This window comes from Hypanus sabinus, chromosome 18, assembly GCF_030144855.1.
Source record: "Hypanus sabinus isolate sHypSab1 chromosome 18, sHypSab1.hap1, whole genome shotgun sequence".
NCBI lineage: Eukaryota > Metazoa > Chordata > Chondrichthyes > Myliobatiformes > Dasyatidae > Hypanus > Hypanus sabinus.
Genome location: NC_082723.1, coordinates 35,724,178 through 35,749,000, shown reverse-complemented (window position 1 = coordinate 35,749,000; position 24,823 = coordinate 35,724,178). Strand labels below are relative to the sequence as shown.

General features: G+C 43.6%; 1 protein-coding gene across 4 annotated transcripts in view; it reads right to left on the bottom strand.

The window, feature by feature from the left end:
* Positions 1-24,823, bottom strand: part of LOC132407480 (endophilin-B2-like) — a 111,071-nt gene that overhangs the window by 35,930 nt on the left and 50,318 nt on the right. For all 4 annotated transcript variants that reach the window (XM_059994075.1, XM_059994076.1, XM_059994078.1 and 1 more), the window contains exon 3: positions 18,457-18,585. In XM_059994075.1, the coding sequence (XP_059850058.1) occupies positions 18,457-18,585 (129 nt within the window). The remainder of the gene's footprint in view (positions 1-18,456; positions 18,586-24,823) is intronic.

The following is a 24,823-nucleotide window of genomic DNA, read 5'->3' as shown; positions in this document are numbered from 1 at the left end:
GCCAATCTCCTAACCGCCTCTAATCTACCTGTCTCTACCACCACCATTGGCAGTGCATTCCGCACACCCACCATTTTGTTTATTTACGGAGATACCCGGAACAGGCCCTTTTGGCCCTTCGCGCAACATTGCGCAGTAACCCCTGACATAACCCTAGCCTAATCATGGGGCAATTTATAATGGCCAACTCACCTACCAACAGCTATGTCCTTGGACTGCGGGAGGAAACCCGTGCCGTCATGGGAGAACGTACAAACTCCTTTCAGGCAGCAGCAGGAATTGAACCCGGGTTGCTGGTCCTGTAAAGTGTTGTGCTAACTGCTTTGCCACCGTGCCGTAAAAAAAATCCTACCCGTGCCATCCCTGCTATGCCTTCCTCCACTCTATCAGTGCCTCCTATCGTCTTGCACACCTTTTATCCTCTTCCTCCATATTGCCACAGGGCGAGCTGAGAGGTTGTCCAGCAGGGGGCTGTCGAGCAATGGAAGGGTTTGAACATGCAGAAGCTGCCTGCCTCCACAAAAACCAGGAACGTGCGGTAAATACACTGTTTTGATAAACAAGGACAACAAGGAAATGAACAAATATTACCTCACTTGTGATGTGGGGAAAACATGGAACACCCTACTGCAAAGATTTGTTGAGGCAGATGACAGAGCTACCTTTGGAGTTAGGCTTGGTAACGTGTGGCAGGGAAGGAGGTTACACAGGAAGCTGAACCATCAGTTACAGCACCAGAGGACCCAACACACTCACCATAACACTATCCATAGGTTCACTTTCTACAACTCACCTTCACAGTATTATTTATTTATATTTTTAATTGCACGATTTGTCCACTTTTGCACATTTTTCATCACTGTTTATTTATGTACACCTTTTTAAAATTAAATTCTATCACCTTTTTTTGATTTCCCTTAAAACGCCTGCAAGAAAATGAATCACAGGGTGGCATACGTGTACTTTGATAACAAATTTACTTTGAAATTTGACTTTGAGAAGGTGAGTTTGGAGCAGAAATGTCACTTGGTCCTGGTGGCCTCTTTCTGAAATGTCTTTCATTTAGTGACACAATGGCTGTTGACTAGTTCCCGTTGTTCACACACTCACTTTGTTACTCCCGCAGCCAGTCAAGGGCATTGCCAATGTTGGGAACTGGGTGAATTTTACTCACTACGCAGCATCAGAGTCCGGCGATGCGCGCAGAAAGGCGGGAAAAGAAAGCAAACAAGAAGGCAAGGGATGAACAAACAGAAATAAAGGCTATCAATCTCATTAGGCTGCCACCACTATATCCTCCCCTGCGGTATGGGGGTTATAGTCACAAGCACAGACACCAGAATAGTTCATCATTAACACATCACACTTCAACCCTTCACCACAACGCATTCTAATTCTAGGGCCTTTTTCTGTGCTGTATGACTCTAATCTCTTTGAGAAAGTCAACACACACAAACACTCTAAACATTTCATAAGAACATAAGAAATAGGAGCAGGAGTAGGCCATCCAACCCATTAAGCCTGCCCCGTCATTCAATAAGATCATGGCTGATTTGTCTGTAAATTCAGGTCCATCTACCTGCCTTTTCCCCATAACCCTTAATTCCCTTGCTATGTAAAAATCTATCTGTTTCTTAAATCTGTTTAGTGAGGAAGCCTCAACTGTTTTCCCGGGCAGAGAATTCCACAGATTCACCACTGTCTGGGAAAAACAGTTTCTCCTCATCTCCATCCTAAATCTTCTCCTCTGAATCTTGAGGCAATGTCCCCTAGTTCTAGTCTCACCGACCAATGCAAACAACTTTCCTACTTCTATCTTATCTATCCCTTTCAAAACTTTGTATGTTTCTATAAGATCCCCTCTCATTCTCCTGAATTCCAGAGACTATAGTCCCAGGCGACTCAATCGCTCCTCATAGGTTAACCCCTTCATCTCTGGAATCAACCTGGTGAACCTCCTTCGCACTGCCTCCAAAGCCAGTATATCCATCCTCAAGTATGGAGACCAGAATTGCACACAGTACTCAATGAGGTGGCATAGTAGTGTAGTGGTTAGCACAATGCTTTACAGTACCGATGATCCGGGTTCAATTCCCGCCGCTGTCTGTAAGGAGTCTGTATGTTCTCCCAGTGACAGTGTGGGTTTCTTCCGGATGCTCCGGTTTCCTTCCACAGTCCACAGAACTACCAGTTGGTAGGTTAATCGGACATTGTAAATTGCCCCATGATTAGGCTAGGATTACATTGGGGGTTTCTGGGCTGGAAGGACCTTTTCTATACTGTATGCAATAAATAAATCTCACAGACATTTTCACGCAGATTGATCAGAGGAATAAATTAATTTTATGCAATCTTTATATTAAAGATTTAAACAAGCGTTTAAATCAGAAAATGTCAGAAACTGAATCCATTATGTAAAATGAGGGGAATAAATAAAAAAAGTCAAAATTATTGATTGGCAAATGAAACCAACCAATTTCATTAACAAATGCACCTGTACTTGGCCAGCAAGTGTCTAGCTACCCGCTGAAATGCAAAAAAAACTGCAGACGCTGCAAGTCTGAAATAGGAACAGAAAATGCTGGAAATATCAGCAGGCCAGGTAGCATCCACGGAGGGAGAAACAGAGTTAATGTTTCAACTAAATGTCCCGTCATCAGAACTATTTTCTGCTTTGCGTCTGATCCATTTCCCTTTCCTGTCATTCACAGATTGTCATCAACCGGCAGCTCCGTTTAAACTTTGTATTTTGATGGTACCTCTCTCAACAACAGGGCTTCTCAAAGAGCTTTCGTAGGCAGATGATGCAGCTAATTTGCAATAGAAAGTTTTCAAAAGAAATATATATATATAAAAAATTAATTTTTTTTTGATTGAAGGATAAATACTGGAATACTGGTCAGGAAACTAGGTTAATTTTGAAATAATGCTATGGTTTCTACCTACTGGATAATTCCTCTGTTTAAAATCTTATCGAAAAGATGGCTTCACAATCAGTCCAGAACATTTGGAAGAACCCTATTCCACCCTGTTTTGAATTTTAAACATTGAAACTATCAAAACTTCCCAATTTTGCAGGCATTATTGGTTTCCTCAGGTAGGGGCTGAACAAGTCTGTGCTGGGCCCTGTCTACCAGAGCTTCTGGTTTAACTCCCAATTGGCGAGGAGAGGAGTTCTTTTTACTGATCAGAGCTCAAGAAGGTTTGTACAGAAGCCACAAGTTTCGGTTCAGATACTGCATAAAACATCAAATCCAAAGGTTCTGAGCAGCCCTGTGGCTGGGCAAAACCCTGTGATAGGAATTAAACGTTATGAATTTATCCAGAAGACAAGCACAGACTCACTTTGTACAACTTATGTTCTCAATATTAATTATTTGCACGGTTTGTTGTCTTTGACACATTAGCCATCCTTCTTTGTTGTTCTGTAGTCATTCAATGATTCTATTGTGTTTCTTTGTATCTACTGTGAACGTTCACAAGAGAAATGAATCTCGGTAATATATGATAGCATATATAGTATGTATGTAGTGTGATATATAGTATGTACTTTGATAATAAATTTACTCTGAACTTTCAATCTGCAATTCTCAAAATTTGTTTTCTACAATATTCAGTGCCACATCAAGTTTAGTGAGATTGAGGGCAAGACTGCTGAACCTGTTTTGCAGATGGAATCAGACAAACATATTCACTTAGCGAAGGCTGCAAACAGATGGCTGGAGGCTTAAATGAGCTTCTTTGTGCTGTAAAAGGTCTCTGTACTTCTGTGAAATGAAAACCATCATTTGTTAACCCACGATCTCCCACATCCCCAAAGCGCACGCAGTCAGAGGCTCTGCTTTGGAAGAGTCAAGTCAAGCAGGGTGTGCCTTGCATAAATACTCCCGGATTAAAGGTAGACCTTTCATCAACTCCATCACCTACAGGGACTACCCACTCTGATTCTTCAAATCCCCTGGAGTTCTGGGCTAAGCATTCAACTCCACATACCTTCCATCAATATGACCTTCCTATCTTTCCACTGAGGCTGGGTGAGATAGGGGTTAAGGGTGAAAGGTGAAATGTTTAAGGGGAACACAAGGGGGAACTTCTTCATTCAGAGGATGGTGAGAGCGTGGAACGAGCTGCTAGTGGAACTGGTAGATGTGGGGTCGATTTTGATATCTAACAGAAGTTTGGATAGGTACATGGACGGTCAGGATATGGAGGGTTATGGTCCCCGATGCAAGTCAATGAGAGTAGGCAGGGTTAATAGTTTAGCATGCACTAGATGGGCCTAAGGGCCTACTCATGTATGTAGTGCTCCATGACCTCTTATCTTCACCACTGCAATACAGGCTCTTTTACTAGGTGACCCCTCCCACACCCCCTGTCCTTCCGCTCTTTGTAGCCATGAAACCGGATTTTCCCAGCTGCCCACCGCTTCCCCGAAATGGGTTCCAGCTCAACACTCAGCTCCCTGCATCTGGCTGCTTACCAATGCTGGCTTCTCACTCACCCAGCTCATTACAAGATTTTCCCCTTGTCGCTCCAGATCTCAACACTGCTGCCAACCTACTGCTTTGCGTCCAAGGCAGAGACCTTGCAATGCCTTTGGATCTCATCTTTTGTCTCTGCAATCCTTGATCCTGTGCTTTGCCTTTCTCCCACCCTCCTGCACTCACTTCTGCTGCCTCGCACTACCCCGGGGCTCCTTCCCCAAGTCAGTCACACAAACGAGAAACAATCTGCTATTTCCAATGTGACCCATATAGTAAGTAGCTTCGAAACTAAAAGGATACCTGCATGAATAAGCACTATTGTCTGACGAGAACAGGTTGACAACACGAGGCCAGTAAAGAGATGCGCTTTGGAAATTAATACGACCGTGAGAAATTTTCACATTCACTGGCAAAGCACATGAACGAGCTTTCAGACAATGGAACTTTGTTAATTCCACAGGAGGTTCCAGATGGACTGACCTTGGCACTTATCACATCAAACATTTTCACAGCTGAGTTTGTCCTTAGTTTCTGTCCTCAGAAACTTTTTAGATGTGCTCCCATGGTAAATATGCAATTCTACGGCACCGAAATAGTGAAACTATGAATATAGTTTCAATAGTTATCAATTGCAATAGCCTGTGATTATCTTTATGTTTCAAGAATATAAAAGCTCAGTCTCTTGATTAGAACCGTAAGACCATATGATTCAGGAGCAGAATTGGGATATTTGGTCCATTGAGTCTACTCCACTTGGGGGGCGGGGTGATAGGTGGAAAAGGTAAAAGGTAGGAGAAGTAGGAACCTGATAGGAGAAGAGAGTGGTCCATGGGAGAATGGAAAGGAGGAGGGGCACCATTAGGAGGTGATAGACAGGCAAGAGAGGGCCAGCATGAGAAATTGAAGAAGCGGGAAGGGGTAAATGGAAGAATTACCGGAAATTGGAGAAATTGCTGTTCATGCCATCAGGTTGGAGTCTACCCAGACGGAATATGAGGTGTTGCTCCTCCACCCTGAGCATGGCCTCATCGTGGCAGTAGAGGAAGCCGTGGACTGGCATGTTGGAACGAGAATAGGGACTGGAATTAAAATGCTTGGCCACCAGGAATCCCGCTTTACGCGGATGGAGCGCGACAAAATGGTTCCCCCCGATCTATTTCGGGTCTCACCAACATAGAGGAAACTGCAACGGGAGCACTGGATACAGTAGATGACCCTGCAGATTTGCAAGTGAAGTATTGCCTCACCTGGAAGGACTGTTTGGGACCTGAATGGAGGTGAGTGGGCAGGTGTAGCACTTCTTTCACTTGTAGAGATAAGTGCCAGGAGGGAGATTAGTGAGAAGGGACAAATAGACAAAGGAATGTTGAAACGTCTGACTTGCTGAGACCCTCCCTCATATTGTGTGTGTTGCTCTGGATTTCCAGCATCTGCAAAATCTTGTGTTTATGATTTGGAACTCCCATTCTGTTGACTTGGCAAAACACTAGACAGGGTAGAGAAGGCTGGTCAAGAAAACCCACTTCAACTCTTCTAAAGAGCCCACTAGTGGTCCCAACGTTTCAGCATATATCATATTTTAATATTGTCAATTAAGAATGTGCATCAAATCACTGCTTCCTCTCGTTCTCTTTTTGAAGGTGGCATTTACCATTGAGGCCCCCTATCATTGCTACCAGCAGGGAGGAGGTACAGGGAACCTGAAGACACCCACTCAACATTTTATGAACAGCTTCTTCACCGCCACCATTATCTCTGAATGGCAGTGAATTCATGTACACTACCTCACTATTTTTCTATTTTAATATTCTTTCTCTCAGAATCAGAATCCTTTATTATCGCCAAGTATGAGGACACATAAAGGGAATTTAATGCCGGTTTCCCTGAGCTCTCTCTGTAGAGAAGTAAAAGCAAACAAAAACAATAGTGCAAATAATCATAAACTATATACAATGAGGTCCACCTCATTGAACATACAGGTGGACTTGATTTATAATAGACTAAAATTCAAGTGTTCATAAGACTGATGGCATAAGGAAAGAAATTGTTCTTGTACCTATTTGTTCTGGCATACAATGATCTAAAGCGCCTACCGGAAGGAAGGAGTTGGAACAGGTGATATCCAGGGTATGATGGGTCTACAATAATGCTGCTTGCTCGCTTCCTGACTCTAGATGCATATAAGTCCTGGATCAAGGGCAGCTTCACACCAATAATCCTTTCCACAGCCCTGACGGTTCTTTAGAGTCTATTCTTGTCTTGTTTGGTAGCTGATCCAAACCAGACAGTGATGGACGAACAGAGAACAGACTGGATTATTCCTGAATAGAATTGAATCAGCAGCTCCTGAGGCAGGTTGTACTTCCTGAGTTGACGTAGGAAACACAACCTCTGCTGAGAGAAACCTTCTTTCTCTCCTTTTGCACTACATATATAATTTAATATTTAATAAATGTATTTCCTCAAAGGAGTCAAAGTACATTTATTATAAAAGTATGGATAAATTATACAACCTTGAGATATGTCTGCTTACAGGTAGCTACGAAGCAAGAAACCTGAAAGAACCCAATTTAGTAAAAGGACCAACCCCCAATGCGCAGAGAAAGCAAGAAGAAAAACAGAAATCACGCAAACAATAGAAGCAAGCAACAGTATTCTGAACACAACTGAGTCCGTAGGCCCGAATCCCTGGAGCAGCTGGAGTAGGCCCAAAGCCTTGGCCTCAAGTTCATCACATAGCGGGGCAAAACAGCACAAAGCTTGCAGACACAAAGCATGTAGCAGCTGGCGCAGCCTCACTGCCTCAGCACTGCGGCAAGAGGCGTGAACATCGCAGGATATCAGCCTATAGTTTTATATTATGTATTATACAGTACTGCTGCTGTAAAACAACAAATTTCACGACATATGCTGCGGATATTAAACTTAATTCTGATTCTATTGTTTCTTTGATAAAGTTCCATCAGAAAATGGAAGCTTAGCAATTGGGATTATTGAATCAGTCAGTTAATTTTGACATTGCTATGTATAAAAGTGCAGGAGGCTTGCTATGTAACAAGGCCCCAGGGATTTCCCTCATGATAGGCCAGCAGTTAAATCGAATGCTAGTGACTAATCTGCCCAAAGCAGTCAAATAGATACAACCCATCAACAATACAAATACACAAGGGCATTTAGAAAAGTCCACAGCAATAATATTTTTCCATGACAAGAGGTTAAGTAAGCAGATGACACAGATTTACGATAATTGATAAAAAAAAAAGTACCATAGGGAAATGAAGAGAAACATTTTGATGTTTTAAGCTATGATTGGAAATGGATTGTCTAAAGGGAAGGGTGTGAGTTAAGGATCATTCTAGAGTTACGACATTATGGATAAATAATTATGTATTTCACGACATTATATCAGTGATAATAAACCTGATTCTGATTCTGGATCAATGGAAATGAGAACCAATTTAACTTCTAGCAGACACACGCAAAATGCTGGAGGAACTCATCAGGCCAGGCAGCATCTATGGAAAAGAGTTTCAGATGGACACTCTTCATCAGGACTGGAAAAAATGATAAGTTAGAGTTCCCATTTCCATTCCAACATGTCGGTTCTCGACCTTCTCCCGTACCATGATGAGGCCACACTTGGGTTGGAGGAGCAACACCTTATATTCTGTCTGGGTAGCCTCCAAACTGATGGGATGAACATCGATCTCTCTTTCTGGTAAAAATATGTTTCCATCTCCCTTTCCTCTTCTGTTCCCCACTTTTGGCCTCTCACCTCTTCTCACCTACATCCCTGTGTGACACTAAATTGATGAGATACCCCCCCATAGGACATTACGGGGGGGGGGGGGGTCTCTTATCAATTTAATGCCATATGGGGTGTATGGCAAATAACCTATTTTCTCCAAGGTTGTGGTGCAATGAGAATTTGTTACATTTAAATCCATCTGTGACAAAAATTTAATTTCCCCCTCCACCCCAAAAATTACCAGTTGTGATGACACTGAGCTGAACTTTAAAGGCCCTGGCTTTCTAATCACCTGCCCTGGAGCCTTTGCTTGTGTGATTATTTCTGCAGTTGGCTTTAAAGTAAAGCTGTTGAGGTGAATTTTGATTGTGCAAGTCATGTCTAGGGCTGGAGCCTAAAACCTAGGTGCCTATTCATTATTTACAAGCTGTTGGGCTTGAATTGCTCTGAGCTGTGTCCAGGAGACTGAAGATGAATGACCACAGAATTCATGCAGGAGTCTGTGCCCTTGTCTTGGTGTGTCCAGTAGAGAAAGGTATATTTATAGTGCATAGTGCATTGAACTGGAATAAGGTAAAGCACATATCAATGCAGAATAAAGTGTAAAATCTACGAGAAAGTGCAGTGCAGGTAAATGATAAAGTGCAAGATCATCACCAGGTAGATCATGAAGCCCAGGGTGCATTGTATCAAGACAGAGATCCATTCAAGAGCCTGAGAAAGCAGGGTAGAAGCTGTGCTTGAGCCTGGTGGTATGTACTTTTGGGCTTTTGTCGGTGTAGTGGTTAGCACAGCGTTTTACAGTACCAGCGATCTGTGTTCAATTCCTGCCGCCGTCTGTAAAGCATTAGTACGTTCTCCCTGTGACCATGCAGATTTCCTCTGCGTGATCCAGTTTCCTCCCACAGCCCAAAGACATACTGGTTGGTAGGTTATTGTAAAAATATTGTAAAGTTATGGTAGGTTATTGGTAGTCATTGTAAAATTACACTGGGGGTTGCTGGACGACATGGAGGCCCAGGAAGGGCCTATTCCACGCTGTATCTCAATACCTGGTGCCCATTGGGAGGGGGAGAAGAGAGAACGTCCGTGGTGGGGAGGGGAGTGTCTGTAGGTTCCTTTAATTTTGTTGCATGGATCACTACTCGATGAATATCCTTTAATGAGATTAGCTGCTCCCCTGCTGAGTCAGAAGTCACCTGATAAGCAGGCTTCTGGCTGTATTCAGACACGTGACCTGTCCCAGATGAAGATGTCCACGCAACACTACCGAGTATAGGCCTGTTCCTTGCTTTCACCTATGAATCATCCGCTGTGCAAAGCTGCCTCACATCCTCGATCTTCATGCTGAAGTCCCTTCGAGGTCTGCTCCAAGCCCTTGCATGACACTTTGGTGGTGACTCACAGACCCAATGTTTCCAGTGACAGCAGCAATACTTTCCCACGTATGGTCATACTCCTCCGAGGCATATTAGGAAGAACCTGATTAAATGCCTTCTGAAAATTCAACAAGAGCACCCACTTTACCTTATGTCTTCTACCTGCATTCAATTAAATTCTCCATTAAGACTGACCTGTTATAGTCATTTACATCTGTTTTCATGAACTATGAACCTCCAGAACGCGGTCAGGTTACCCATTATGGCTGCTTGGTGTCCTTGGAAGAACCTTCCACACTAGATTGGCACTCTATATTCCCCCCAGTTCCGCAAAGATTTCCATTTCTACAAATGTACTGAGAAGACCATTCTAACTGGCTGCATCACCGTCTGATATGGGGGTGGGGGCTACTGCCCAGGATCAAAGTAAGCTGCAGAGAGATGTAAAATTAGCCAGCTCCATCATGGGTACGAGCCAAGATATCTTCAAGGAGCGCTGCCTCAGAAAGGCAGCATCCATTATTAAGGACCTCACCATCCAGGACGTGCCCTCTTCTCATTGCTACTGTCAGGTAGGAGGTACAGAAGCACAAACAGCGATTCAGGAACAGCTTCCGATTCCTGCCATCTGATTCCTGAATAGGCATTGAACTCATGAACACTACCTCACTACTTTTTTTTTTAATTCCTATTTTTTTGCACTACTTATTTTAACTTTATATTATACACATATACATACATACATATGTAAACACACATACACACACACACACACAAATATGTACACATACATATATAAACATATTTAATGCAATGTACTGCTGCCATAAAAGCTGGCTGGTGGCGTAGTGGCATCAGCGCTGGACTTCAGAGCGAAGGCTCCCGAGTTCGAATCCAGCTGGTTCCCTTGCACGCTTTCCATCCGTGCTGGGTTGAGCGTCGAACTAGCAACTCGGCCTCGTAAAAACAATCATGACAGCATCCCGATGACTCCACTCGGAGTTAAGGGTCTTTTTCCCCCCTTCTTCAATGCTGCCGCAGATTTAACAAATTTCACGACATATGCCGGTGATATTAAGCCCAATTCAGATTCTATTTCAATAACAATTCCCTTTTGCAAGTACAGGAATAACAGATGCAAAGATAAATTGTCACTTCTTGACCAGTGGCGAGGAAAACTCTGTTTTGTAATGTTCCACAATCTATTAATGAATATTTCTCATTAACCTTTTCCAATGACAGGTCATTAATAAAATTGACTGAGGAGGCCATGGAAAATATCTCACAGTTGCTGGAGAGCACAAGAGAATGAATTACGACCAAAAAACAAACAAAAAATGCACCTTTCCCACAATTTTTTAGAAACCAGCGAAGGAAAAGAGCAAAATAAAATTATATATGGAATATAACTGCTTGGAAAATAATTGTAGAATTTCAAGCCAGTACTGCAAATTTCTGTATGAAACACTCCCTTTCATTGCAGTAGATTCATTTTTTGTTGTTTGAACAAGATAATTAAGAATCTAATCCATCCTGCTGTGGAATCATAATTAGCAATGGTTTCCCAGGTTACCTTTCACTTTGGCTTCTACCATGGGGAGGGATCCTTTCCATAGAAAATCTATGCTCCTGTCACCCTTGCTGTCTCTGTCAGGCCAGGCAATCTTCTAACCTTCACAGCCGCTGGGCCAGTGGCTCCTGACCTAACCAGGTTACCTCAACCACAAGTCGTGGGTTCGGATTTTCAGTTACCCTCTCGGACTCTGCACTCTCCTCCCTCCAGCACTGCCCCCCCCCCCAGCCGCCCCGGTACAGCAGCTCTCGGAGGCTGCCCACATACCCTCAATGCCCACAATTTCTCACAGCAGCTGCACTCAGGAGCAGATTACAGTCTCCCACTGAGCTGCCGACAATGATGACTGTTTGGTTTTCAGGAGGCTGTTTACATAATCAGTTAGTAACCCCCTCATTATCCCATAATACGAAATCAAGGTTCTATCTAAAGCAACAGCAGTGAAGGCCACAGGCACTGGGAGGGCCCAGGTGCATCAAGCACAGATACTCAGTCTCACAACACCGACAGGTCAGTGGGGGCTCAGTGAGCGGACCAGTTGTCTCTTTGAGCAGAAGATCACGAGTTCAAGTCCTGCTCCAGAACCCCAGCACACAAGCTAGACTTGACCTCCCCAGCGAAAGCAATGGCAGCCCTGTTAAATTGTAAACAAAAAGAGATGCTGGAAATCCAGGGCAACCGCCCACAAAATGCTGGAGGACCTCAGCAAGTCAGGCAGCATCGGTGCCGAGGAATAAAGAGCTGAGGTTTCGGGCTGAGACCTTTCTTCAGCTGTGGGAAGGAAGCGGGAAGTAGGCTGAATAAGGTGGGAGATGGGGAAGGAGTCCAAACCCTAGAAGACGATACATGAAGCCAAGTAAAAGGGGGGGGGGGATGAAGTGGGAAGTAAGCTGCTGCCTTTTGACAAACAAGAGAAAATCTGTACATGCTGGATATCAAAGTAATGCACACAAAATGCTGGCCAGGCAGCATCTACGGAAAAGTGTACAGTCGACGTTTCGGGCTGAGACCTTTCATCAGGACTGGAAAAAGGAGATTAAACACCAGAGTAGGAAGGAGGAGAGGAAGAGTTACAAGGTAGTAGGTGACAGGAGAAACCGGGAGAGGGGGAGTGTAGGAAAGAGCTGGAAGGTAGATTGGTTAAAGAGATAGAGGGCTGGAGGAGGAGGAATCTGATGGGAGACAGAAGGCTATGGAGAAAGGGAAGGGGGAGGAGCACCGGAGGGAGGTGATGAGGTGGGAATGGAATGGGGGGAGGTGAAGGTGGGGGGGGGGGTGTACAATTACTGAAAGTGTGAGAAATCGATGTTGATGCCATCAGGTTGGAGGCTACCCAGGGGGGATTCCTCTTTATGTTCAGGGACTGGTTTGGAGAAGCCACTCTCCAGGCACCACTCTGAACACCGGTTATTTGAGCCCAAAGCCAGACACGAAACTTGATATTCATTCACAGGGCACTGACCAAAAGGAAACCCTGCCGTTTGAATGAGACATTACATCAAAGGCTTGTTACACCAGAGGAACCTTGAGCTGACCCTGCAATGGACACTGCATTCTCAACACTGCTGGTGTCAGCCAGGAGTCCAACAGGTCCCAAATTCCTTCAATAACCTTTTCTGGAAAGCCAGTTTTAATCATATTGGATGGCCTGGGCTGGCTGAAATGTACCCCTTGGGCAAACAGCCTACTGGCCCTTTCAGTTCATCGCTGGCCTAAATACTGACACCAGGAGCGCAGCTAAATCCAGCTGTACTATACTCCAGACAGGAGGGCTTTCGGCGAGGTTGGGGTTGGACTGGGGCATGTGGAGGTGATCTGACACATCACAGGAACTTCTCTGTGGCTTGAGGAGGCGCAGAACACAGTACCTCGGCACAGTGACAGAACTGCGAATCAGTGAGGTGAAGCGAGGCAAAAGATTATAATAGAGTAATGATATTACTCAGATTGAAAAACAGGACTGTAAACTAATTAGTTGATTAGTTAAGAGAATGAGAATACAAATTTAAGCAATGGGGGGGGTGGGAATGTGCCAGACACAGAACTGCCACTTGGCATTAACAACAAGGAATTACTGCTGGCCAATTTAAAAATCAATCCTGCGCCAGTTCCACTCTACATCACATTCAGAAGGTGAGTTCTGCAGGATCCCTTCAAACCAGTCCCTGCACACAAAGGGAAGTCGCTCTCCAGGCCCTGGCTAATTCAGGCCAAAGCCAGATATCCGAATAGGTGCCCACTCACAGGGCCACCTCGGCTTGTGAGAGTAAGTGGACTGCAGCCAAAGGAGGAGCAACAGGGTAAGGACACCGGCAGATCATGTACAGTACTATGAAAAGTCTTAGGGTTATATATAGTGAGGGTTGAACCATGCAGGAGGGGTGTGGGAGGGGTGGCAGAGGTGGGGGTGCAGACACACCCAGCCCTGAGACACCAGGTAATGTCATTTGATTCCAAAACGTTTGGTTTATTGATTACGAAATGTCTCTCTGGTGCTTCCTACTCCCTCCCCCTCTCCCTTCCCTTTTTCCAACCATCATTCCCCTCTCCCTGTCCCCTTCCCACTCTCAGTCCACAACAGAGACCCATATCAGAAAACAGGTTTATCATTGCTCACATATGCCAATGAAATTTGGTTTTTTTGCATCAGCAGTACAATGTAATACATAAAGTCACTACAGTACTGTGCAAAAGTCTTGGGTTGGTCCCACCATTGCCTGATAGAACAAATGACCATTTCTAATTGGCCCATTCCTCAAGACTTTCCAGAGGAAGTTCTCCAGGTTTCCAGTGACCTGAGAAAAAGATATACTTCCTGACCTCACTCCTCAGTGCCCCAGGACTAAGCTTAAGGGCCCATTTCATAAGAACATAAGAAATAGGAGCAGGGGTAGGTCATCCGGCCCATCGAGCCTGCCCCGCCATTCAATAAGATCATAGCTGATTGGACCATGGACTCATCTCCATCTATCTGCCTTTTCCCCACAACCTTTAATTCCCTTACTATGCAAAAATCTATCCAACCTTGTCTTAAATATATTTACTGAGGTAGCCTCCACTGCTTCTTTGGGCAGAGAGTTCCACAGATTTCCTTGTTCTGGCCTGCTCCAACAAAGGAAACAGTAGGCCAGAAACTCATGCTCGCTATTTGTCAGAGGTACGGTAAATAGCCATGTGCACATTTACCTCCAGTTCTATAAATTCAGTTCCACTGACTTCAACAATCTGGGAATTCACATACAAAATCATGCTTTTAGCAAATGCCGAATTTCTATCCCAGATTTTCATTAACTACATATTTCCATCATCTTCAATATCTCAGTTCCTCATGCATCTTTACATGTGGATATAGTCTCTCTGTATCCATGCGTCTTTCCACAGCAACGTTATGTGCTTGCTTCTTAACAAACGTAAATAGCTCCAGTCTATTTGCTTAAACAAACCGCCAGATGTATGCAGTCTCTCAGTGTTTTGTGGAAACATTACAAAGCGGTGATAAGGATCAGAATTTGTCTTCAGGGTTGTAGAAGGGCATTGATGACCTTGCTAAGCTTTAGGCTCGTTCACAGCTCTAACAAAAGTCCGTGTTTCCTGTGAGGAGCGCAGTGCTATTCCACATATACTCCAAGTTTAGCCAAGCCAATACAGCAACAAGGCTGACCTAGGTCACCACATCAGTACCCTCGCCACACGTAGCCCAAGGTCTCAAGAACCCACTCGGCTTGGATTCAAACAGATGGATGTGCTCCTCGAGGTAAAGAGCATCAAGAAGGTGATATCATGAGCACCCAAAATAACAAAATGAGCAGGTAGAGACTGGGCTAGGACCACCAAGCATGCTGACAGGCATACAACCTGAAGGATGTTTTGGAAGACAAGTTGGATTGCATTTGACTGCAGCTGTACTAGTGCATGATGCTTGTTCTTGCAGCATCCCATGCACCATCAATCCACAGGCCACTCGGAGACTGTATGGGCTAATTGTTTTTGAGACTGTAGGGGCTACTGTAACTACGTGTTATGTATTGTGCGTTGTGTGTGATGGCAGGTACTGTTTTGCAACTTGGCCCTGGAGGAACGTTGTTTCGTTTAGCTCTATACATGTGTATGGTTGAATGACAATTAAACTTGAACTCGATAAGATGTTAGAAATTGCTGAAGGAGAAATTAAGCCAGAAGCTCAGCGGGATAAGTCGTACATTGTCTCTTTAATGAATTTTGAAACCTCCTTAGATCGTGAGACACTTGTGCGGGTCTGGTAGATGACCTCACTACACCTGACGCACTACATCAATGGTAATTACATGCAAGAATGCCGGAGAATTTACTGTGGAGTATGTAGTTAGTACAGCCACAGCTGAAGGTCAAGTCCAAGTCTCAAAAGCTGAATTTGAAAATAATGCCATTCCGTCAGTTGTTAGCTTTGCAAAGCCGTCACTTACCGCCACCTTGTTAATTTAGAAACACTAAAGTGTTTCAGCCTTCAGATCGAAGGCCAAGACGACAACAACAGAAGTAATTTGAGTGACAACTCAGAACAACATCAAAAGAGGAGGATATCATAGTTTGAACGTTCTTAGTACAAGTAACTGTGGCACCAGTATATTGGCAAGTAAATTGCCACGGCTGTTTAGTAATGAGCCAACACATATATTCTCGCATGTTCAGAGGGTGCCAATGACAAAAAGTATCGTCACATTGGAATTTTTTTTCTGATGCAGTTTTAAGGGGTCAGGTTGAGAAGGACTTGGCAAGATTAAAGCAAAATGCTGCACTTGTGAAAACCAACCAAAGCCACAGGCATGAGTCAATAGTGGTTACACCCAGAGGCACAAAATGGTGCAGCTGTGTGGACAGTAGAAAACCGCAGCAGTAGAAAACAAATTGTGTCCACCACTCACTCCACAGGACTTGGACAGGGTTGGAAAGATCAAATATATTCACAGAATTGGACCTCTCTCATCCTGCACACAACAAAATTGTTAGAAAGCGGTACTTGACCATTAACATGCCCAGAAGGCTTCAGATTTATTTTATCATATTGTTAGGGCGTACTATGGGGTTATAAAATACATCAAATACATCCCTGTCCCCAAACCTTAACCTGATCCAATTCCTCCACATCCCTGTCCCCAAAACCGTAATGTGATTTAATTCCTCCACGTCCCTGTCCCCAAAACCGTAATGTGATCTAATTCCTCCACGTCCCTGTCCCCAAAACCGTAATGTGATCCAATTCCTCCACGTCCCTGTCCCCAAAACCGCAATGTGATCTAATTCCTCCACGTCCCTGTCCCCAAAACCGTAATGTGATCTAATTCCTCCACGTCCCTGTCCCCAAAACCGTAATGTGATCCAATTCTTCCACATCCCTGTCCCCAAAACCGTAATGTGATCTAATTCCTCCACGTCCCTGTCCCCAAAACCGCAATGTGATCCAATTCCTCCACGTCCCTGTCCCCAAAACCGTAATGTGATCTAATTCCTCCACGTCCCTGTCCCCAAAACCGTAATGTGATCTAATTCCTCCACGCCCCTGTCCCCAAAACCGTAATGTGATTTAATTCCTCCACGTCCCTGTCCCCAAAACCGTAATGTGATCTAATTCCTCCACGTCCCTGTCCCCAAAACCGTAATGTGATCCAATTCCTCCACGTCCCTGTCCCCAAAACCGTAATGTGATTTAATTCCTCCACGTCCCTGTCCCCAAAACCGTAATGTGATTTAATTCCTCCACGTCCCTGTCCCCAAAACCGTAATGTGATTTAATTCCTCCACGTCCCTGTCCCCAAAACCGTAATGTGATTTAATTCCTCCACGTCCCTGTCCCCAAAACCGTAATGTGATTTAATTCCTCCACGTCCCTGTCCCCAAAACCGTAATGTGATTTAATTCCTCCACGTCCCTGACCCCAAACCTTAACCTGATCCCTAACCTTTCCTCTCTGGCACCAAAACCATCTCCACGAACTTAAAAACAACTAAGTCAGAGTAAGCCAAGATCTCAACAGAGATCACAGTTCGAGGCCATCTTGAATGGACTAGTCACTGATAACCCTCATCTTATGGAGTCAGATTTGGCTCCAGATTGGAAAAAACCTTGCTATGAGTGAAATCATTACCGCAAATCCACAACCAAACGTTAGTCACCAAAGGAACAGAAGAAGAAAATCTTCAGATTTTGGAGGAAGTGGCCTTGGGCACGACATAAAACTGAAACAAGACAAATATGTGTCATCTTGCAACAAGGATTGAAGTACTTTGGCCTCATGGTTGATGTCAGAGGCAGGCAGCCATCACCATTGTGTCACTGTGTGAAGATGCAGCAAAAGCTACTCCGAGAGGTTGTTTTTGTGACAGTGTTCACACCGTCATTTTCACTGTGTACTGTACCAGCAGTTAAGGTCAAAATGACAATAAAAAGTGACTTGACTTGACCACTGCACCATTTGTTAAAAAGGTTGTGAAAGAGTTTGGAGAAAGGAGAAACAAAGAACACATCACAAACTTTAAAAAAAATTAGCATGACATAACTTGACAGCCGAAATTGGCATCATCAAGAGAAGACATGTGCATTCAGTCCTCATGGATGTAACACACAATTTCAACAATTTCATAAAGGGGAGCATCCATCATCATTATGTGCCATGTCAAAGGCTGCGTTGGGTTATGTAAATCCTAGCTTCAATTAGTAAAGTTCAACACGACTCATTGAGTCACAAGCCTGTGTGTTCAAGTCTCTTTTTAAGAGACAAGCACAAATTCCATGCAGAGGACTATGGAGGGAGGTGCTGGTCAGGCAGCATCTGAGCTGGGAAAAGTGGACAGACAACGTTTCAAGTTGAGACCGTTCAACTGGACTGAAAGAATAGAGGGGAAATAGTCAATATAAAGAGATGAGCTAAAGGAGGAGGAAGCCTCTTTCTCTTGAAGTAGAAAGAAAAGCTTGACCCCTTCCACTGCTCAGACAGTCTTTAAAAGGTCTGAAAGTTGGATTTTCCCTACTGATTTTTCCAGTAATTAGTTCTTCTTCACATCTAAGTTGGATCACCTTATTTGCTTCTGGTTCCTTGGTGTGAGCAAACTGTCTGCAGTATTTTCTACATTACAACAGTGCTGGCACTTTGACAAACAATTCATAGATGCTCGAGGCTCTTAGGCACCCTGAGGCTGTTAAAGTTTGATAAAAATTTAAATTTGTTCCTTCTACTTTCCAAGACATTGAACTGCCCTTGTTTGTTACATTTGCTACTAAGTGTCTTCAGGAGCTCACCATAAGGGGTTCCGGGACCAAATTCACTTGCTGCATCAATCATATACTGGCCCAGCAGTTCTCCATTGGTGATCCGTGAGGGAATCTTGCGATCGAGCTTTTCGTAAAGAAACTCTTCAATTCGTGCACCTGCAAGGAGTAAAGAGCCACAATTATTGACAGCCGACTAACTGCCCTAACGCTTTGAAAGAAATACACCACACACACTCCTCCCTTCCCCAACACTATCCAGAGCATCCTAGCCCTAGGACACTTTAAAATGTACATTTTCAATATTAGTATTTTTTTATTTGTAGTTTGTCTTTTTTGCACATTGGCTGTTTGTCAGTTTTTCTTTACATATAATTTTTGTAAATTCCATTGTAGTTCGTTTTTCTTGTGAATGCCTGCAAGAAAATGAATCTCAGGGCAAAATATGGTAACATCTGTGTCCTTTAATAATAAGTTTACTTTGAACATCTTCTCTGCACAGGAGAACGACGGCACACAGAAGGCTTATCGTGACTGTGCCTGTTCTTCAAAATAGCTACCCCAGAAGATCCTGTCTCCCTGTCCTTTCCCACACCCCATCTGCAAATTATTCCTATCAAGTGTTTATCTAACTCCCTTTTCAAAACTTTCAGGCAAAGTTCCAAATCATTTGGTACATCAGTGTTAAATTTCCAAAGAACACAACGAGATTGCCACTTGGCTCCTCAAGCTTGCCCTACCATTCAACATGATCATGGCTGATTTATGCCAGCCTCAACTCCTTCTCTGTGCCATTTTCCCATAACTCTCAATCTTTCAAATGTTTATCGTTAGCCTTCTTGAATCTAATGATCTGGCCTCCTCTTCGCCAAGGAGCCGAGAATTCCGAAGATTTACTACCTGTTGACAGAAGAAATTTTTTAGGCACTTCAGTGTGAAATAACTGGCCTCTTAATTTGTAGCCGTGTTCCTTTGATTGTGCCTGTCTTACTATTAAGTTGCCAACACGTTCAGAAGCAGCAGCCTCTCAGGGGCCAACCAAAGGTGTTTTTGTCAGTTTTAAATGTCTTTTTTACAACCGCAAGACGACGCTGGATTTATAGAACTTCAGAAACTGCAGGTCAACAGCATCAGAAAGCCGCTCATTGGCGGAAGAACCGGAAGGTGTGGTGTGCGTTGTTGCTTGCTAAAGGAAGGCATCGGAGTTATTGTGCAAAGGCGGTGTGCAGCTTAACAGTGGGTGATTGTCTTGGACATTTCTCTCGTGATCGCGGATAATGTAAGAAGCTACAGGCCAGTTTCCCTTGCTCATTGGTGTAACAGACAGCGGGGAGCTGTGTGCCCTTGATTGTAGCAAGGACTAGGCCTCAAGCCATGGTCTTGCCTGTTGCTGCAGTCCAAGAAAGGAGATGCGGCAGAGATGCTCAGTTGGAGGCTGACATCTCCTGTAGGTGCTGCCCTCCGTCACTCAATTGAGGTCAATTCCCAGGATGGTGGGACTGTCATATGTTGAAAGATTGGAGCGACTGGGCTTATAGACACTGGAATTTAGAAGGATGAGATGGGATCTGATTGAAACATATAAGATTATTAAGGGATTGGACACGCTAGAGACAGGAAACATGTTCCCGCTGATGGGTGAGTCCAGAACCAGAGGCCAGTTTAAAAATAAGGGGTAGGCCATTTAGAACGGAGTTCGGGAAAAACTTTTTCACCCAGAGAGTTGTGGATCTGTGGAATGCTCTGCCCCAGAAGGCAGTGGAGGCCAATTCTCTGGATACTTCCAAGAAAGAGTTAGATAGAGCTCTTAAAGATAGCGGAGTCAAGGGATATGGGGAGAAGGCAGGAACAGGGTACTGATTGTGGATGATCAGCCATGATCACAGTGAATGGCGGTGCTGGCTAGAAGGGCCGAATGGCCTACTCCTGCACCTTTTGTCTATTATCTATTGTCAATCTGTGGAATGAAGAGCTGGATTGCATACGTGCACACATTTGTCTGTGGACTGCGGGGAACTGCACTATCAACTTCCAGGACACATTACTCAGAGACTTGGGCTATATTTCTTTCGGTGTAACTGTATATTTGCATGCTGTCTTCAATGTGCCTTGTGCTGTATATGTTTCACACCTTGTCCCTGCAGGAATGCTATTTTGTTTATCTGTATTCATGTATGACTAAATAATTGAACAAACATCTCAAAAGCTACCTTGTTGGGCCATCTTATGATTTTACATTTTTGTTTAAAGTCATTCTCATTTTTTTGAAATCCAGGCATTACAGAACAAATCTGTATGGCCTCTCTCGTCTATCTCATCCCAGGAATTAGCTGGGTGAATTTCCTCTGGAGTTTGGACTTCGCTAATGCTACTTCGTAAAGATCCATTAATTGTCAGAAATCTAGATCTTTCATCCAGAGGTGAGAGTTTGTAACCAACCAGATGAGGGGATTCCATTTATGAAATTAAATGCATCTCTAATTCAAAAAAAAAGTGTTGGATCTTGTAACAGTAAACCATGAAACCTGTACTGTTGTAAAATCCATCTGGTTCTCTACAGCAGGGTTAGTTGCAACTTGACTCACTAATGTAGTTGGCTTTCAACAGCCTCTACAACTTCGAGGCAATTAATGTCAACATTGCCAACATGTACACCCTGTGCATGAATAAAGAAAATCATATTCACTGCGCACACAAAAACACTTCACATCTCCCTTCTACTGTTTTTGAAAATCACTTTAAATTTGTGCCCTGTAGTTACCAACAAAGTGTAACTGGAATCAGCTCCTAGTGCTTATAAAAAGTACTCACACCCAGCTCCCTGGAAGCTTTACAACACCGAATCACAGAGAATTTAATTTGGCTTTTTTGACATTGATCATCTGAAAAAGACTCTTTCATGTCAAAGTGAAAACAGATCTCCTCAAAATGACTTAAATTACAGGCAGCCCTCCTTATTCACGAGTTCCACATGCGGATTCAACCAACCACGGATCAGGAAAACCTGGAAGTTCTCTCTCTCCAGCATTTGTTGTTTGAACATGTACAGACTTTCTTTTACTTGTCATTATTCCCTAAACAATGCAGTTTAACAACTATTTACATAGTTCCGCTGGGTCCTAAAGTCCACCGCACTAGGACAGGTTAAATATGGTCTGGAGCTCCACTGGGTCCGAAAGTCCGCCACACTGAGACAGGTTAAATAAGGGACTTGAGCATCTGCGTTTTTTTGATATCCGTGGGGGGTCCTGGAACCAATCCTCCACGGATAAGGAGGGCCGACTGTAATTACAAATATAAAACACAGTAACTGATTGCATAATTACTCATCCCCTTCAAGCCAGTATTTAGTAGATGCACCTTTGGCAGCAATTACAGCCATGAGTCTGTGTGGATAGGTCTCTATCAGCTTTGCACATCTGGACACTGCAATTTCTCCCCATTCTTCTTTACTAAATCACTCAAGCTCTGTCAGATTCCATGGGGATCATGAGTGAACAGCCCTTTTCAAGTCCAGCCACAAATTCTCAATTGGATTGAGATCTGGTCTCTGACTTGGCCACTCCAGGACATTCAATTTGTTGTTTTAAAGCCATTCCTGGGTATTCTTGGCTTCATGCTTGGGGTCATCGTCTTGCTGGAAAACAAATCTTCTTCCGAGTCACAGTTCTCTTGCAGACTGCATCAAGTTTTGATGAGAGGTGAGAGGTGACCTGATGGAGGTATATAAGATGATGAGGCATCGATTGTGTGGTTAGTCAGAGGCTTTTTCCCAGGGCTGAAATGGCTAACACAAGAGGGCACTGTTTTAAGGTGTTTGGAAGCAGGTACAGGGGAGATGTCAAGGATAAGTGTTGTTTTTATTACGCAGTGAGTGGTGAGTGTGTGGAATGGGCTGTCAGCGACAGTGGTGGAGGCAGATACCATAGGGTCTTTTAAGAGACTCCTGGATAGGTACATGGAGCTTAGAAAATTAGAGGGCTGTGGGTAACCTAGGTAATTTCTAAAGCAAGTACATGTTTGGCACAGCATTGTGGGCTGAAGGGCCTGCATTGTGCTGTAGGATTTCTGTGTTCTATGTTCTAAGTTTTCCTCCAGGATACCATTGTATTTTACTGCATTCACTTTACCCTCTTTCAGGGCCTGCTGCAGTGGAAAATCCCTATAACATGACATAGCCACCACGATGCTTCACAGTAGAAATGCTGTGTTTTTGATGATGTGCGGTTTGGCTAAGAATAGTGTTTAGTCTGATGGCCAAAAGACTCAATTTTGGCTTCAGCAGACCAAGAATCTTCTTCCAGCTGACTTCAGAATCTCTCACATGTCTCCTGGCAAACTCTAGCTGAGATTTCATGTGAGATTTTTTCTCCCACCAGTGACTTTCTCTTTGCCACTCTCTCAAAGATGTGCCTGATGAAACCCCCGGGCAACAGTTGTATGTGCAGTTTCTCCCATCTCAGCCACTGAAGCCTGTAACTCCTCCAGAGCTGTCGTACGTGTCTCGGTGGCCTTCCTCACCAGTTCCTTTCTCACACGGTCGTTCAGTCTTTTTCAGGACGGCCTGCTCTAGGTAGATTTACAGCTGTGTCACATTCTTTCCATTTCTTTATGATTGATTTAACTGTACTCCAGGGGATATTCAGTGACTTGGAAATTTTCTTGCATCCATCTCCAGACTTGTGCTTTTCAATAACCTTTTTGTGGAGTTGCTCGGAGTGTTCTTTTGTCTTCATGGTGTAGTTTTTGCCAGGATACTGACTCACCAGCAGTTGGACCTTCCAGATACAGGTGTATTTTTATTATTGAAACAGCTTGACCTCACACAAGTCTCCAAAAACAAATCTCCATTAACTAATTTTGTGACTTCTGAGACCAGTTGACCACACCAGTGATGAATTGCTGTATCATATTGGGGGGGGGGGGGGGGGGGTGAATACTTATGCAATCAATTATTTTGTGTTTTATACAGTCGGCCCTCCTTATCCGCGGGTTCCGCATGCACGGATTCCACCAACAGCGGATCGGGAATACCCGGAAGTTTTCTCTCCAGCACTTGTTGTTTGAGCATGTACAGACTCTTTTTTCTTGTCATTATTCCCTAAACAATGCAGTATAACAACTATTTACATAGCATTTACATTGTATTAGGTATTATAAGTAATCTAGAGATGATTTGAAGTATACGGGAGAATGTGCCTAGGTTACTGCGGATCGGGAATAGAAAAAATAATCTGGAAGTTCTCTAAGTTGGAACGGGTACATCCAGTATTATTTGGCGTCAGTCAGTCAAACGTTTGTCTTAGTATATAGTATATATTTTACCTTTCTATGCATATAAAACACTTAAGAAATGTATGTATTTCAATAATTAAACCACTGTGTTGCTTAGTAATAATTGTAGCTTTCATCGGGGCAGGGCCTTTCACATGCTCCATTATTCTCGCTTTATCCTTTAAAATTGTTCCTATCGTTGACCGATTGTAGCCTAACGCTTTTCCAATGACCGATGGCGTTTCACCGTTGCTATTTGTAATTACATAGTGTGCTTCACGAATAGCACATATGGTTATGATTTCAGAAAAACACGTCACAAAGTGAATATATTGCCCAAGTCCCTGAGCAGCCCTCATCCAACTTGTTCTTCCACTGAGCGAACACTGGAGGGCAGCACGGATGGGAGGGACCAGTCCCCAGCCTAGTACGAAATCAATGGACCAGACCTGCAGTATTCTACATCACCAATGTCCAACATCAAACATAAAAACATCCAAGACAATCACTCACGCCTTTTTTTTTCTCCAGATGGCACACTGTCTCAGCACAACGGTACGCGATAACTCAAGTCAAATCTTTGATCTTTGAGCAGAATCCATGACGTCCTTCAGGGAGAGCCAAAGTCACATCAGACCGATCAGGTCAGGTAAATGATTGGATGAGGCAGGTTGCGATGTTAATTGCTGATAATTTCTAAGTGCCATTCCCTTTACAAATTTCTATTTAAAGTTAACAAAATTACAGCCTCACACCACAGTCACATTACACACACGGGTGTGAACATTTGACAGAGTAAGTCAGTTAATACGGTATTGTATTATGTACTGTGCATAATTATCTTCAGTACTGTACAGCGACCCAGTTCAATTCTGAGTGGATAAAAAGTCGGCATTATGATAAATTATGAACAGTTTTGGAGCAATGTCTCTGCAGTAGCTTTGCAGATTGCTTTGAGATAAGCAGTTAAAATTGGTAAAATAGACTTAACGTTGTGCTTATCACTGAAGCAATTTCCAACAACCAGCCATGCAAAAAGGTTGCCACGGTAACAGAATTATCTTCCATAATACTACCTTCACAGAAAAATATGTTGAGATATTCCCACTCCCTGCCTCTGTCC